The sequence below is a fragment of the Meleagris gallopavo genome, chromosome 10 (assembly GCF_905368555.1).
Source record: "Meleagris gallopavo chromosome 10, MGAL_WU_HG_1.1, whole genome shotgun sequence".
Classification (NCBI taxonomy): Eukaryota; Metazoa; Chordata; class Aves; order Galliformes; family Phasianidae; genus Meleagris; species Meleagris gallopavo.
In genome coordinates, this window is record NC_139413.1 from 24,055,505 (window position 1) to 24,073,641 (window position 18,137).

Genomic DNA, 18,137 nt, shown 5'->3' on the forward strand with positions numbered 1-18,137 from the left:
TGCTGATTTATCCATCTGAAGTTCACCTTGTAGAAATCACACAGCTTCTTTGCACTGGAGGTGGCTTGGATATCTGGAGATGTTCCTAAGCTAAAGGGTGGCACGCTGGGTTAGCTGGCTCAGGCAAGCAGGCAAAGGGATTTGCACTTTGCAGTCAGCCAAAAGTTATATGTGGATGGAGAGGAAGGTGGTGGTAAGGCTGGCAGCACTTTCTGCTTGGCAAACCAAGATGCTTTGGCTTGGGGTGTGGGCAGACCCATCCAAATCTTCTAGTTTGGAACTAGGTATTGGATCTACTTGGCTTTTCTTCATCATTTCTCTCTATTCAAAGTGACTGTAAAGTGACTGTGCTGGCACAGCCAGTGTGCAGAGATCCTGCCCTCTCCACGTGAGCTTACACTGCTTCATCCCTCTCTGCTTGTTCCTGTCCTTGTGTCACCCCTCCACTTGTGTTGACACAACTGTTTGTTAGGACTGCACTAAAAACATATGTGAACTGGTTTGAATTAAAACTGCTTCTCATCTGCTTATTCGTCTGGCCTCCTAACTAGTTGGGTCTGTACAGCTGGGGAGGAGGGGAGGCCTGGGGAAGCAGGCGGGTGAGGTCAAGGCAAGATGCTGCCTGCTGGCTGGTGCTGCTGCCCACTCAGAGAGCTTCAGCCCCCTGAAGTCACACATTTTAATGGCACTGCTGAGCAGGTGCATTTACAGGACTTCTTCAGAACAAATTGTTCTGAATAATGTCATTTTTTTATTCTATGTGTTCTGTGTTCATTGTTCTTCACTCTAGGATCAGTCAGGAAAATAGTTCTGTTAAAGTTGGACATCTCTTGATTACAGATTAATTGCCTTGAGTACCTGACAACTGTCTGAAAAGCTCTGAACAATCAAAAAGTGATTATTTAACAAGCAACCAGATGGAGCGGCTGCTCTGGGATGTGTGGGATGGGTGTTTGTGCAGAATACAAACTGGGCAGAGGGCACATCAGCAGTGAAATGGTGTAAGAGGCCTCTTGCAAGTGTCCATACAACAAAAACAACTGTATTAATTGTATTGCTGCATTTAAAAAATCTACAAATTTCCCCCTGTGTGATGGGAAACAGCTGAATTGTGGCATACACAGTTTTGAAATGGACAAAAAAGAAGCAAGTCTCAAGGTCAGACCTTGTGGAAGCAACAGGGACTTGGACCTCTGGGATTATGGGCAAATAAAATGTATTTGTTGGTTCTGGCTTCACCATTTGAAATTTAAGCTACCTCTACACTACAGCCATCTGAGGTAACTAATTAGCGTGTAGGAAAAGAATTTTCTGAACAAGGACCCCTCAAAGAAGAGGTGTACATGCACATACCAGGAAAACCACTAATCGTGTGCATGAATCATTCCTGCTTCTGGCAAATGTAGGCATTGTCCTTTTTGACCGGGCTCTTTTTTGCTGTAGGTGGGAGAAGAGTATTAGAATAGCAAGCACGTGTTATCTGAAAGTGATCTGTCCCAGTTAGCTACGTATGATATGTCAAGTGTCTTGGTAGGAACTGGTATGTAACCTCTGGATCAACCTCCAATTTTGAAAAGGTCTCCTCACTTCCCCTGTTCTTTTTGGCAGAGAAAGAAGGCACCAATGGTAGAAGTGCACAGACAGCCTGGTTTTGAAACAGCAAGTTTATTAAAAATGTTCTCTATCACAAACATTGGAAATGTACTCAGCAGATTTTATTGTAACTGATTCAGTAGATTATGCAAGGGATATAACTTTCAATGTAGTTTGACCACTGAATCATGAAAAATAGCAGTCCAGTTCCCCCGGGAGACTCCCCACAAAACCCCAATATTAATCAGCATCACGTTCTAGTTTGAGTTCAGTCTGCCCTTAGGATGAAATGTACAGTTCAAGAGCTTGAGCTTCAAAATGGTACATATTTACACAGCAGGGCCTATGGGCTGCAGGGGAGGACACATTAGCACCAGTGCTTATGGATTTGGGCTCACACTGCCTTTGCCACTGTGTGCATGGTACTGACTACTGAAGAGTTAGGTTAAAAAAAGGTTAGTAAATCTGGCACTTGGAAGGCAAACTGTGCTCTTCAGTGACTTAGGATCGTGGTGTTACATATCACACTTGAATGCCTGTCTCTGAAAGTTGCCCCTCAGAATTACCTTGCTGTGCTTGCTTGCAAAAATGCACACTTTGCTTCACCTTGGCTTGAGGTGATGTTTGGTGATATGAACAACATTTTGAGATCAGGAAATCAGTGTGATTTTCTTACTGCTGTTCTAAAACTAAACACAAAATCTGTAGTTAAAGAATCCTAGACAAAATTAGTATCTTTAGCAGTTTTGATGAAACGTTTTTACAGAGCAAAAAAGACATATAAATACAGTGTTTGCAATTACTTAGATTCACAAAAAAGGCTTTGGTTAGAAAACCAGAAAGGGACAAATAAAAAAAAATTAAAAAAATGAAGCCAAAGGAGTGTCAAATACTATACTGGAGTCAAATGAGTGCAGAACAAAACAGCAACCATCCATTAGTTAGTTTTTCAATATTGAAATCTTCCACCTAAAGAAGCCCGTGTCTCTTGCAAGCTGTGTGCCTTTCCTGACGTTCACAGCTGGTCCCCTCGCTCCGGTACAAGCAGAGTGGCGAGAATTCCACGTTTTTCTGTTCAAGGCAAAGAGTCCCTCTTCCAGCTGTGAGGTAGAGATTGGGTATCAGGTCACTGGGGTATGAGATACCACTGTGTGTAGCAGTTACACATTCGTTTCTAGTTCATTTATTTCAATAGTGCAGTGGTCTTTACTGTTGGATTTCTTGGTGTGGTTCTCCACTGGGCTTTCTTCTTGCTCCACTTGTACAGGTATGTGCTGCTCTAACTCTTTCACTGTTTCTGGTCCACGAGGTTCATTCATGGTCTTCACGCAGCCGTTTCTCTGGTAAGCCACGATTGGGTGGATGTTAAGAGGTTTAGTCTCACAGATCAGTGGCACCTATGTGAAAAGCAGTAAGATTTGGAATACAGCCACTCTTTGCTCTATACAAAAGGAAGAGAATTTTTACTTTTGGAAGTTTCTAGTCTGTTTTGCATTCACCAGGATTACCTGGGGCCTCCACAGGCTTTTAGGACCTGTTTCCTATATACACTAAAGTGTCTTTGCGCCACCTGGATAAAGTTAAGGAGTCTCTAAGTATGGAAAAATGCAAATTCTACTACAGCTCTAATTTAGCTTATACCCACAGTGACACCATTTTGCATCAATAAGCGATATAAATAGTGTAAATAAAGACTAAAATTTCAGGTTTGAGAGATATGGGCTCAGTATGCTGAGCTTTGAGCAGTGGTTGCTCTTGAGTGCAATTATAGGAACCAGGAAATCATTTGACGTGGCTTTCTGCCTTTCTTCTAACCCAGTATACCAATACCTGTCGTTTCAGTTTGTCCTATTTCAAAAGACATAACGAGAATTTTATTGAGTGATTCAGTTGTTAAATATTTAAGAGTCCTTTAAATCAAACCAGAAGTTCTGATGGGGAAAACAAGACATAAATACTGGAAAAGACGTGGGCTTGCAGCTGACAAAATTTGGCCTTTGGGTATACTTTACTAAGTCCACAAATTACTCTGCCAAAACTTATGGCAGACTAACAGTATATTTTAATACAATTACAGAGTGAGATGCAAAGAAAAATCTCATCACAGATGACTAAATAATCCCTTAGGAGGGATTTTATATTCTTGAAACATCTCTTCTTGAGTTCCAACAGAGTTCTAAATACAGCAGTGAAATGTCAGGCCTGCATTATGCACTCCTGGCTCTGTGCCTGATGACACACCTTACCATTAAGTTGTTGTGTGTTCACTTTTTTGTAACGAGCTGCACATGTAGCCCAAGTATTCAGGCCTAATCCTGTCATCAGTAATTACTGCAGGTGCTAAGCACCTCTGAGGACAAGACCTTTACAAAACTTGAAAGAGTTGGAATTTTAAACGCATGTTCCAGGAAGGCCTGAGAGTGGGATTTATCAGAAAGACTGTCTGGACAATGGCAGAAATAACGCTGTCAATGAAACTTTGCTATTAGTACCGCTGTGTTTAAGTTCTATAGGTGGGTAGAATACTCCAGATGACATTCACAAGTGAAACATGCCTGTGAATGGCAGTCACTACAAAGAACCTTTTCTATATAACCTGTCCTGGCCCTGCGAAAGAAAGCTCGCAAAGGTCTGCCATGAGCTGGAATGGTTGGGGACTGGCACCTCCCAGCATGGTGGGCTCAGGGATTTAGAAATCTCCTTTGCTGAGAACTGCAAGGAAGATTATGAGAAGGCATTCCACGCATAAGAAAAGACTGAGTGACGCATGCCAAGAAAGAAGGGAAAAAAAGTGTGGGAGTGGAGGGAGGCAGGGACAGATGTGGTGGACAGGGACAGGGAGGTAGATGTGGTTGCTGCTTTTGTTGTGAGCTTACTATTTGTGCATATACACCCCTATGCACATACCCAAGGGTTTGTCACCCCCTTCTGTTGCTGGTCCCACCGTCAGAAGCAGCACACCTTGTCAGGGCTTGGGATACTGAGCACAGAGCTCAGCTCCAGCATTGCGTGTGTATGTGCAGGACAGCACAGCTGCTCCTTCCTGCTCTGAGCCCCAGTGCTCCAGATCCTGGCTGCCAAGAGTTGAACCTGAGTGGCTTTTTACATAAACCCATGAAGAAAAACTCCTCCACTCTATTTGTCTAAACAGCCCATTGCCCAATTCTGCCCTCTGTCCGAAACACCTTTACGTTTTGTTTGGAAACAAACGTGGGAAGCTGAGAGCTGGCAGGCGTTGCAGCACGCAGCACAGCACACACTGTCACACCCTGGCTCGCGGTGTTCTTACCTCATCACCATCCTTGATGAACTCCTTCCGGCAGATGTGGGCCATAATCCCTGCAGCCAGGGCATCTCCCAGGACGTTGATCATTGTTCTAAACCGGTCTCTGGTAAATGATAAAGTTAGGGTAAAACGTTGGCTCTTTGGGTACATGCCCATGCCTTCATCGCTGCAGTATTTATAGCCGAAAGTCAGTTTGGCTATTTTTACAAGACAACAAGTTCAGAAGTTATTTAGCTGCCCCGCTGGGTTTTCCAATCTTTTTTGAGCTTAGTGCACTGTGCCTCCACATGCTCTCTGACCAGCACCTTGAGAACTTACTGAGAACTGCAGCCAGTCTGATGCAGTGGTTCCACAAAAACAAGGTCACATGTCCCACTGGTTTTCTGACAAAACAGCACCTGACATGGAAGTGTGTCTGAAGCTAAGGGTAGAATTGAATTCCTCCATGGGGAAAATATGGCACTCATTGGCATTCACTGACAATTGCTCAGTGTTGATGGAGACCAAACAGTGGATGTGAGCACAGTGAGGCAGTGAGTGGTGTGTTTCAGCAGTGGTCACATTTACTGCTGCAGATTTTACAGGCACAGCATGCAGCCTCTTGTTCATCAGTGGTGAAAATGTAAAGCTAATGGTGATGACTATGTTGAAAAATAGTGTTTTGTAGCTGAGAATTTACTCTAGTGCCATTATACTCTTTGTATCTGTCATAGTTTTCATGGAAATAAATAGCAGGCATTACTTCTGGTAAAACCTACATATATGCTGCCCAAGGCAACTCCTCTTCAGTTACTGCTGCCCAGGCAAGCCAAAAGGTTGGACACCTATGTGCTATTGCTTCCTTTTGCATGCAAACTGATCCAGCACTGGAAAGTCTTAGCACAGCAGATCAAGACTTCTGTTTTTTATGTTGAGCTCCAGTGGTATGGCCTCATTTGGAGGCTGCTGATGCAAATGTCTTCATTCAATACAAGTAAAGGGCAGCCAGTCCAGACAGTACCTTGTACTAGGTATCAAGATCCCAGCCCTGCATTCTTAAGCAATCTTCTCAGCAAGAAGATAATTGTATAAATAGGAATTACAGAACACAATTAAAAGCTACTCAGAAGATTGCTAAATAACTAAACTCACAATCTATGCAGGGAGTGACCACTTACTAACTTAAATCCTGTTCATTTCTGAAAAAAGCCACGGTTACCATGGCACCTCTGGCTCCTAAGGATTCTTCATTTTCAGTTACCTTTTTTTCCAATTTCACTTTTTATGTTTGACAGTATTGTGTATACATACAGTTTCACTGTTTTCCATTTATTTATGGAATCAGTTCTTCCCTGTTTTACATCTTTTACCCACCAACATCTCAAAAATATTGACTGTAAATACACAAGAGTAAGTGGTTGCCATAGACAAGTGCTTCGCTTGAAACTGCTTGGAATCTATTAGTTAAAACTGGTGAGATTTCAAATAGATGATATAGTTTTTAAGGCTGAAATATATCACATTTTTCCAAGAAAAACATTCACATCTGAAAGCTGTGTCAAATTGGTAACTTAATTTATAAATGTGGGTTATAAAATGGAGGCTAAGAAATCTCCAGATGTTTGGCTTATTAAAGGTAGTGACAGTCCAATATCAACAATGCCCAGATTTCTGATCCTGTAACTTAATATAGAAAAAAAATTGAAACTGTGTGCTGATGTTTTTTTCTCCATATATTTTAGGCATGTAATCTATGCATGCAAATGTTTGTGCAGTTGCTTGCCTAACTAGAAGAAAGAGTTCTTGCACGAAATGTAATTTGCCTGTGCTGTTATCCAGATCATACATGCAATTGCAAGTAATTTCATCAGATTTCAGCACCTACACCTAAATGTGTTTGTTGAATTTAGGATCCAGTGCTGAAGTTGTTTGCTGACTCCATTTTTCTGCTTGTTCTCAGTTTGGGTTTTGCCTTGAGGAAAGTTCCCACAACCATGTTTAGTTAAGCAGGGAAAACTGTTACAGCACAAAGTGGGAGATGTTCCCGTTACACGTAGGCTTGTTCTTGGTTGATTTGGATTTGTGGAAGGCTGTTCTGAAATGTTAATGTTGGACTGTGCAAAGAGTTGTGATGGAGAAGAAGCTGTATGAGCAAAGCTCCAAAGTTTATACTCTCTATTGGTCTCTGATTAGGATCTGCTCTGAAGACAGAATTTTTTTGAGGAAACAGAGCACCATACTGAAACTCTTAAGAAAATTGACTGCCTGGCACATTGTTGGACCAATCCTGCTCCATGTTCCTGTCTGCACACAGATGTCTGCACCACATGTGAGTAAAATCACATCACACACCACTGAAATTTCTCTACTAAGAGGCCAACCTGCCGTTCATAGCATTTCTTTCAGTGCAAAGACTTCCAGCAAGTACTGCAGTGGTATTTGAGCTTTAGAGGATATTATAATTAAAGATGCAGAACTTTCACCTTGTATTCAATAAATGAGCTGAGAAACATTTTAATTTTCTTCTTTTGTCTCCAGGCACCAGCAAAAGGTATGTAGTTCACATACATGTTATATCTACCTATGTGAGTTGTAATACCTTCAATGCATTGTAATGGGTATTTCAGTCTTGTGAGATCACCTAATCAGCCTTCTTTAAGCATTCTTCATACTCTGGTGCTTCCAAAGCTAATATTGAAAATATTCATCGTGTCAACCGTGTTGACACTTTGCATCTGCAGACTCTTGAAACCAAGTGCTGAAATACTGAAATATACTTTGCATATGAAAGTTCATCCACAAAAGACAGAAAATTGAGTCTGTTCCTTGCTCACTTTTTAATAGCACCTGGAACTATAGCCTGAGTGAGTTTTTTTGTCTGTTGTTTTGAGATGCTTTGTAAAACAAAAAGCAGAATTCCCATATACACTGGAAGACTTACAGGAAAAACAATGAAATGCTGATGTTGCAAAAGCTGGGTGAAAACTAAGCAATGTAGAGGGAAAAGGGTTTTGTAATACAGCTTAAAATACTTGGAGCTTCAATGACTAGCGGTAGAAAGGCTGCTTTATAAAATCTGAGCAGCCATTCCCACATTTAGGTGCTCCCAGCAGATGCTGTTTTTCCTTCACATGAGAATATTCCTGATATTTGTAAAATAAAGCGTGATACAGAATATGCAAACAACATAATTCTCATGATTCCTATTAGCAATAATAATATTCAATTATGATGGACAGGAAAGTAAGCAATTCCTTCTCACAGTTCTTTGCAGAAAAATTCAGTGACTTGAAGTTGAACAAAATGGGCACCATAGCAGAACGGACTTGAGATACATTTTTACACAGAACTCTGACAAACTTCACTGCATTAAGATTGGTAATGGAGATATATTTCACACAGATAAATTTTTTTTAGAAAAGGACTGTTTCTTTGTGAATACATTTGCTAGTTATGTAATTATTTGAAATGCCAATGAGCTAGGGACGAGTATTTTACCAATCAATCATCTTCTTAGACTATTCAAAATATGTTTATTTGTTTATGGACATTGACATAACAAGATAAGAGTCCAAATAAATCATCTATTATGAATTTTTAAGTTGCTTCTTCTCATGGGTAACAGGAATCCCTTCTAGTTTGAATACATGAAGTTTCAGCTTCTGTTTCTGCTGCAAAATCCTCAGTGATTAGGGATTCAGCAAACTAACTTCTGCACTGAAACCGGCCCTGGCAAAACACGTTTCCTAGGAGTGTTGGCTCCTCATCCTTGTCCAAAATATGTACTTCCCATGCCTTTTAGGTATATTCATATTAATACCTTTGGAGAACATTTGGCTTTTTAGCAGTGTTGCCACATTGGAAGCCTCAGATGCTTATTGTTACTTACAGTGCCCAGTCAACAGCAATGATCAGTGTGATGTCATCCGTTGGGAGTCCGACTGAGGTCAGGACAATGACCATTGTCACCAGGCCAGCCTGGGGGATTCCAGCAGCTCCTATGCTGGCAGCCGTCGCTGTGATGCTTTAACAAAGAGAGAAAGGAGTAAACTTTACCAGCGATGGATTGCTCTGCAAGAAACAAAACCATGTTTCTACAGGAGTTTTCATAAACCAGTCCTTATTATACAAGACACATGCTGGTGTTTAGTGTACAGAAGCCAGCTCAAAGAGCAAGGACAAGACAAACCTCTTCTATTTAGCACTGTCCAGTGCTAAATTCTCCCCCGTTAGCTTTGCAGCCCTTCCTTTGGTAAGGAAGTTCTGTATTCTCCCTTAACCTCACAAGTGAGGAGAAAGGAGGCTGCTGGGTTGTGGCCTCTCTGAGTCAGCTCTGGTGGGTCATGCCACCATGAGGCTGGTAGTGCTGCTCCCCATGGTTTCAGCCTCAGCAGCAGAGCTCCCTGCAGACTTCTCTGAGTCATCACTCATGGTTCCTGTGCCAGGCAAATCCTGTGCTGGCAGCAGTGAAGCCTTTTATGTCAGTCCATCACACTGAAGCTAGGCCAAGGGTAAAGAGGCTGGGCCAAGGGTGAAGCTTGCATAGCTTCACGTGACTTTGCGTACTTGGATCTAAATGTGAAGCAAGTACAAATGTGACTGTACCTCTTCAGCTTCAGGAAAGTATTTTTTTCTTGACCTTCACACCATTTTTTCAGCCAGCCAAGCAGAAATGAATGGGAGACTAGAGCAAGAGTGGACCTGGCGGTTCTAACATTTTCTTCATAATGCTATCTTTAGGGGATGGATTTCATTCCTTTTTCCAGGAACAAAAGTGACTGTATATATTCATTCCCTCCTATCTGGCCTCTTCCAAGAACCAGGCCATCCAGCAGAGAGTCAAAAAATGAATTTTGACTATTGTAAATGGATGACATAAAGTATATATGGTGATAATCCACTGCATTCATTGATCCAGAATTTCAGAGCTTTTGGCAAGCACCTAAGTCTCATCAGCCTTCTTTGATGGAAAATGAGCATAACAGTATTCACCCGTATGGAAACTGAAACAAAGAGATATCCAGTATCTTGCTCACAGCCACACAGTGTACCGCTAGAGCACCATAAGTATTTGTAACTAGAGCCATTCCCTGAAATAAATACATTTGTGTGTGGGTGTGATGGGGGAAGAGAAAGATTTAAAACTGAATTTTGAAAAATTTAGCATCTTAACAGCATTTTAATAGGCATAGTACTGATAGGAAGGAAGGTACTGAAGCTCACTAGCTGTATAAGAGATAAGTATAATGGATATGAATAATGAAAAGTGCTCTAAACTTGCTTGCTGATTAGAACTGCTTCTGCCTCCCAGGTCAGTTCAGGAAATAATGTCTTGTGATAAGGAGCAAAAATAAGAATGTTTATGCAATATCGTGCAGGCAAGCTCATCTGCTTCTCCACTATATTTTGACCTTAATGTAGATGTTTCTTCCACTAATTTGCTCAGCTGATAGGAATATGATCTTTATTCTCTTTTTCTGCCACGTCTAGGTTTGTATAATCACACTGACATAAACTGCCAACCTGGATTTTATAAGCTGTGAGCAGAATAGGCTGATTATTTTTCTAAATTTTTTAAAAAATTATCCTGGCATCCAGTATTTGAATTTCAACTCTCCACCTCCTAGAATATCTGGATTTAGGGAAAGTTTTGCCCATAGTTAAAGCTGGGCTTTGGATATTCTTTAGGTACTGAATCCACTGTGAATTCCTATTTTCCCTTCTTTTGTAACCCAGCTTTTTTCTTTCTTTTCCTTTTTCGGGGGGATTTTTCTAATCTTAATTTGCATTTTCCTTTTACTATCTTCACATTTTTTTGGTTGTTACACACTAGCACTTAATATAGGCAGTGAAAATAAAAAGATAAAAGAGGCTTCTGCTAAGTAAGAGTTAGAACTTACCTTCTTGCCATTTACCATCACCCTCCTTCCTCCTTCTTAATTTTTAAAATCACCATTCTTTGCTTCAAGGTTCAGGTTATGTCTGCCCATAGTCTGAGCCATATTTTAAGACCACATTCTGAAAACATCCCCAAATTCAAAATCACAAAAGACTAAATGTTAGTACAGGAGCATTCCAATAATTTTTAGTGAGATGGAGAGACAACCCAAAGCAAGAGCTCACATGGGCACAATTTATTTCTTCTGCTAACTGTAAGCAGATCTTGCCAGAAGTCAATCAGCAAGCTCCAGCTGTCATCTGGGGCTAGTTTCAGGACTTCTTCCTTTTTGTCATGAAGCTTTTCAAGTCCAGCAGAGGATGGACAAGGTCCAGCAGAGTAAATAAGGCAGTGATGAGGTCACTGGGTGGATAAGTAAGCCGATCTCAAATGTGTTGCACAAAGCTCTGACTATGAAGAGTGTTTTTCTAATCATCTGTTCCCTGCTGGAAACCTACAGGTTTCAGTCCCTAAGGCATTCTTTGGAAGTCACTGGAGTTATTATGGCAATAATTGTTCAGCTGGATCTTTTCTTTTGGATCCATTACCGACCTTTCAAGGACAGCTGCATGCAGCTATAGCACACTCCACCACCAATGGCATGGTTGTTCATCAACGCTTCTGCTTTGACAAGCAGCAGAGAAAACATCTAAAAAATATCTGAGTGATGGTTTGATGAAAACCTGCCCTGATAGTAGCATCCTTTTTCCTTCCCTGGCCCCACTCTCCCAAGTCTTGACAGAGCTTCCTAACACCCACTGTTCCTTGTATCTGATACAGGGCTTTTAGCTTCTTTTTTTTAACACCTTCTTCTTATGCAAAGATACAAACTAAAGTCAAAACTATTTTGAAGTTTAAAATAATATTTTCAACACCAATAATAATAATAAAATGTGCCAATTTCAGTAAATGATGGGTGAGCCTAAAGGTAATAGATAAATATTCTCAAACCTGCTATTTGCTGATGTCAGTGTGCTTCTTTTAAATGGTACCAGTACAATTTCCCCGTCTACACTCCCTGATCTCCACATTACTTAAAAATAACTGTCCTATGAGAAATAAGTGCTTCAAAAATTGCAAACGTTTTGTCCTGAACATTTCTAGACACAAGAATCATAAGAACATCACACTCAACTAGACAAGCAAATCTGGGTGTGTGGAATTTGAGGTTCATACCTTATAGTAATAATTTGCCCAAAATCCAGCTCATAGTTGTTTACTTGTGCAATGAAGATGGCAGCCACTGCTTCGTAAAGTGCAGTCCCATCCATGTTGATGGTGGCTCCCACAGGCAGCACGAACCTTGCAATCCTCCTGTCCACGTGGTTGTTCTCCAGCAAGCACTTGAATGTGATAGGCAGCGTGGCTGAACTGCAACACAGTGGACAGAAATACACCAAAATTATTATTCTTTCTGGGGAACAGAATGAATTGTAGAAAACCTTCTCCAGAAAGGGTGAATACTGCACTGAGTACTGCTTTGTACTCCTTGGTCTGCACGTGTGACTCACTTGCCCTGTAACGCATTTGCTTGAGTACTGGGGGATGAATGCAGTTGCACATACACATGCTAGAGTTATCTGCAAATTCTGCTTTCCAAAAAATTAAAATGTAATTCTCTTTTTCCCTCTTTCAGAAGAAAAGGGACAGAAATCCTAAAGGTAGTGTTGTACATTCAAATGAAAGATAGAGGAAACACCCCCACAGTTTATTATTAAAATCTTTGGAAACTAATGTGCATTGTTTTTTAAAGAAGTTTCCCTCTAGGCCTTCTGAAATAGAAAGCCAGTTTTGAGCAGCAAGAGTAGCCATAAGCTAAGTACACACTAAGAAAGGCTCTTAACTCATGGCAAGGAAATGCTATGTAAATACTTTAAAGTTACTTCTTAAAAGAGAGAAATAATCTGGGGGCAAATTTTCTGCCTTCTTGTGAGCTACTTGCCCCTGGCAGTGAAACAACGGTGTCTTCCCACTAGTATGCACAGTCTGAATTGCTAAGTCACTGTGTCTCACATCAGCAGTTTACCTCTGCTGTCTTACAGTGGCCGTTACCTGTTCTTCATGGAAAAAAAAAACAACACACATTTGATCGACAAATTATTCTCAGTCATTACATTTGACATACGAAGTCACGAGAGGTACTGAAAGTCTTAATATCGTAACTCCAGAGTTTCAGGAATGCATTAGCAAAATGTTTCCATGAGTAGGAGTTGTCATTTTATATTTGTACAAGCTGTTGTTTGAGGAAAAGCACAGTTAGTGTTTGGAAAGGAAAAGTAGCTTCCTGCAATAGAAATGCAGAAGGACCAAGAAAGGTCTATGACAGGATGCTTTCAATACAATCTTTCTGTTCTCCGTAGCCTTATCATGCCTGACTGGTGAATGATTTAATCATTGTGGTCCTTTTCAAGCCAGGCCATTCTATGATTCTATGATTTACTATGGTCACTGCCATGAATATCTAGGCAAAAGAAATTCATTAGATGTGTAAATAAACAGAAAGGACGAAGAATTGAAAAATCTGTTTACCCCTGGGAACAGGGTTATGTTCCACTTTTTCATACTGACAGTCCTAATTCTTAATCAATATTTACTTTGAAAATCAAACAGAGCAAAGCAGAACACCTCAAACTACACACTAGATGTCATTTCTCTCTTGGGCATGCATCTGCTTTCTTTTTACACATTCATTTGTGAATGGTTGAATTTCTCTATGCGTAGTTTATCATAAACTATTTGTAAAATAAGCAGTAATGCAGGTAATGCAGAACAGAAAATCCTGGTCTCCTAGCACAGACAGCTATTCCATACAGTCTCACTCAAATTGAGATCTCAGAGGTAACAGAATGTCTGTCCTAACTATTGCTACTGAAAGAATTCCCATATTTAAGGGTTTGGCTCTGGTTAATCACAAGTAGTACCAAAGAAAAAACAAAAAACATTTTTGAGTTATGGTCATACATGATTTCAGTGGCTGAAAAAAACCCAAAACATTTAATAGATATATACTAATTTGTCTATCCAGTTAAATTAAGTGAAGTTTGTGTTCTTGAAAGCAGCTTTATCCAGCAGTAAACAGAGGGGCAGAACTATGAAGGCCTGACATGTAACATTTATTTGGAGGAAAAAATACTCTAAAGCACTGATCTTAATCTGCTAAGTCTTTTAAAACTTTCCTAAAGCTTTCAGCTCAGAGAGCTATCTTCTCCTCATGCTAACTCTAACAATTAAAAATACATTTTTAGAGTCTTATCTCAATTTTGTTTTGGATAAAATGCTGCAGCTGCAGGGACTGAACATAAGCTAATGCTGGATCAGGCCAAGCTCTTAGTGGTGTGAGGCACAAAGACAGCTAGTCACTGTGGAAGAACAGCTGTTCAGCCTGCTCTGTTTATCTTATCATTCAAATGCATTTTGATATTTGCTCCAAAAAATCAACAAACTGATCTCATCTCCCCCTTTTGCTAAATCTGCCTTTAATTTACACTGTGCAATAGCCAAGATCTGAGTGTTTCATAAGCAGCAAAACCCTTGAACGAGTCATGTTTTATTGCTTGTCTTCAGAGAGGATGAAAATTGCTTCTTTTGATGGGATGCACCACTGAGAAGATGCTGATTTAATTCATTAATGGTATGGAAAGATGACCTAGAAAAATAAAACTCCCTCACACCATTGGAATGAAGAAAGCTAAAAAACAGGAGGAATTTTTGTCTGTGGGCCAAACACTGCTTTTTTAATGCGGAGGTGACAAGATCAGGGTTAATGTGGGGGGAAGTAAGTAGCAGGTCCAAAAATCATGGATATGCAGAAACTTTCACAGAGGGGAAAATGGGTTGAAATAATGTGCAGATTCAATGAAATCATTGCCACGAGATGACTGTTAAGTGGTTCTCAGGTTCCCTTGTGTTACATTCTTGGGTTTTGCACATGGTACTGTTTTTCCCTCATGCAGTTTGACTTTTAGCCTAGAAAGAAAGCTTTCCACAGGTGCAGACTAACTGGAATGAGTATCAGAACACTGATTTGTGGTTTTCTTTCTAACTTTAGATGTAGACATGATCTGACAGAGAAACATCTGCAAGAAACCCATCGGTATACTTAAAACCAGCTCTTTGTTCTCTTAGATGATCTGAAAATCCAATACCCACATGATGAGTGTTATATAATGCCCCCGTGGCAAGTATTATTTAACTGAATACAGATGTGTTGACTATTGGGAGAAGCAGCTCTCCTGTCCAGACCCAATTACTTGTGCATTTGTGCATGTTCTTTTGGCAAAAGCTCAGTTATGTGCAGTATCCATTCCTTTCAGTGTAATGAAGGTGAAAAGTTCAGCCATCTCTAGACAAGACAATGCTATTTGAGAAGCAAAACATTAAAACCCACGTTGGGCCTATATGGATTTACAAAACACACACTGGTAAGAAGAGGAAAACATTAAATTAATCAAAAGTGTCTGAGCCTCAAACCTGGAATTTCAGAGTCATTCCTTGGGGCTCACTTTAACTTTGGTAGTAGCTTCTGCCAGTAGAGATAGTAAATCCCTTCTGGTAGCAAGTCCTGCTGGTGGCTGCTGACAGCCTGAGCTTCTGGCTGCTGCCAGAGCTTTTCCCAAACTTTGAAGCTCTGTCTGGTGCCTGCTGAATACTTCACACTGGCTTTTCTGGGGACTTCCCTTGGAGCCAGACTCTGCCCATGAGGAGCTGAGCTCCTAAATGTATATGGGGGGTTCTAAGTGACTGAAGGCTGCCTAAATGCTAAGCTTTGATGATTATTGTGATATGGAAGTCTTTTAGAAGGACCAGCTTACATTTGCTAGATGGCATGCATGTTCTTTCTTTTACACTACTGCAAACAATCAAGAGAAAAAATAACTGATCTGAAAATCGCCAAACCAACCATGACTTTCTCTAAGTTGTAATATAGCTCTGGCACTCATGTAGAACAAGGGAATCAAAACCCTGCAAAGCTTTGCACATTCAGTTGTATATTTCGGTTACTATATCACATCTGACTTTTTGTTTTATCACTATTAGCATTGGAACATTTCCAGCTTTGAAATACACTGTAACTAACCTGGACCTGAATATATTATAAACTGCAAAGAAAGCACTCTGTGTCTGTCAAGGGACTTGACATTCAAAGCAAGAGGCACAACGTGGAGATGAGGTCCAATGAAGAAACAGTGACCTGCTTTGACAGGAGACAGCTATTTAAAAGAGCACTAGCCCTGAAAGACCAGTAAGGGATTAGTTAATTGGTTATAAAATCAAATTGCAATGATGGTGCAAAATAAGGAAAATTGAGAAAAGGAATCCAGTTTTAACTAAACCATACTTGATAATGGAATGAAAAAGTGAGCTGACTAAACTAGGGGGGAAAAAAAGGACAAACTCTTCTATGGCTGATAAAAGAGGAACAAAGTTTTCTCTTTTTGTTCCCTAAAAACAGAAAAATTCAGATTAGATTTTTAAGGAAAAAATATTTTTTCCTAGAAAAAATATCTCTATTTCCTTATTCCTTTCTAGAAAAAGAGAATTAATGAAATAGCACAGAGGAAAAACCCAGGTTGCCAACAATGGAGCACCTTCAGAAATGGAACTCCAGGAATTCCTAGAGGAGTAGGGCAGATAGTCAAGTGTGTCAAATATGAGAGTAAGGAACCTTTTCCAACAATAACATCTTTGAATGTAAAATGAACATCTTACTTGAACGTGGGGATGTGACGACGTCACAAACTTCAAGCTCTAATAAAACAGCCTGCCTTAATTATATAAGCCTAATTAGAGTTTAAAACACCACCCAGCACATGATTTATTCTTGACTTTGTGCTTCTCAGTATGCTTCTCTTTATAGGTCAGTTTGGAGCAAACTATTAAATACGAAAACACCCTGTAAAGTGACACATGCTGGAAAGCCAATATATTACAACTGCTGAAATAATCACTCCCTCCTCCCCTTTCTTTTAATGCCTATACATTCCTTCTGCACTGCTTACTCTTGCCTTAATATAAGTATATTAACGAGAGAAACAACCATCTGCATATGTGCTTCCTCCCCCACATTACCTTATTGGACCTCATTGGAACCATAAGGAAATAATGAGCCCAATCAGGCCAGTGGAGTGTGGATGAATGTTTTAGGCTCTTTTCCCAAGTCTGGCACAGGTCTGGCACTACTTCAGTTTTCTCTTTTGCACTGTCCCTTAAATACCTTGTACTGCTACTAATAAAAGCCACTAGTACCATATATTGATAGGTACAGCTGCTCTTATTATTTCAGAGTAAAAAGCCTCCAGCCACAGATGTGACAATGCTGTCTTTTTGTTATATCAATTATGTGGAAATGTGATTTGTGTTGTTGTTCATGTCTTATGCTGCATTATAGTCAATTCCAGGCCTTTCAAGGACCTTTTATGCACAAGTTGGTGCTCTTTTTCTTAACCAGTTCATGAGCTGTTTCCCATTTCACTGTTCAGCTATGGTTAAAGTCTGTTGTACGTTTTCCCTAAAAGGAATGTAAAAAATACTGTTCCTTGAGAACAGCTGAATATCTTTACACTGCTGGACAATAGCTTGCAACCACAGTCTTTTCTTAATGTACCCAAACCCAAAGACCAAGAAGAGTAGAAAGTGTAAAGTGTTTCCATATGACTGAACTAGGAGGTTCTCTTCCAATTCCAAAAATGCATTCTGGACAAACTGCATCCCTCAATATATTTAAACTTTGTAGAAACACAGAATTTGTTTTTATAGGAAAACACCCTTGCTACCTTTCTTGTCCTCTAAGAAAAATCATTTTTGTCCAATATTTTTTCAGGTGAGGGAAAATAATATAACAAATGCCACTGTCAAATGGCTTCCACTCATAGCTTCCAAATGCTGACAAACACATAAACACACACTGAACTTAGATAATACCTGGAGGAGGTGGCCAGAGCTATAAGCAAGGCTTGAAGAATTCCTCTGATAAACACAATAGGATTCTTCTTGGTGATAAAGAAGTACATCATTGGCAGAATAAACAGGCCGTGCACAACCAGACCACACACTACAGTAATGGCATAAAACCCCAGTTTCTTCCCAATGGCTGAAGGGTCATCCATTTCTAAGATTTTACCAGCAATTAGAAACACGATTCCAAATGGAAAGTACCTGAGAAAAAGAAATACAGTCATTAACAGGACATAATTCACTTCCACCAAACAGTGTGAGAGGGAAAACTCCTGTATCCCACTTTCAGTGTAGTAAAAGCACCTGCCCATAAGTGACACAGCTGGACTCAGTTGTGTCAGACCAGATGTGCTTAGGCCCTGTCCCACACCTCAGGAGCAGGCCCGA

General features: G+C 40.2%; 1 protein-coding gene across 1 annotated transcript in view; it reads right to left on the bottom strand.

Annotated features, from left to right (window-relative positions):
• Positions 1–1,652: 1,652 nt before the first annotated feature.
• Positions 1,653–18,137, bottom strand: part of SLC1A7 (solute carrier family 1 member 7) — a 41,249-nt gene continuing 24,764 nt past the window's right edge. The window contains exons 7-11 of the mRNA XM_010716108.4: positions 17,718–17,951; positions 11,973–12,167; positions 8,748–8,882; positions 4,883–4,982; positions 1,653–2,990 (exon numbers count right to left, since the gene is read on the bottom strand). Of these exons, the coding sequence (XP_010714410.1) occupies positions 2,754–2,990; positions 4,883–4,982; positions 8,748–8,882; positions 11,973–12,167; positions 17,718–17,951 (901 nt within the window). The 3' untranslated portion in view covers positions 1,653–2,753. The remainder of the gene's footprint in view (positions 2,991–4,882; positions 4,983–8,747; positions 8,883–11,972; positions 12,168–17,717; positions 17,952–18,137) is intronic.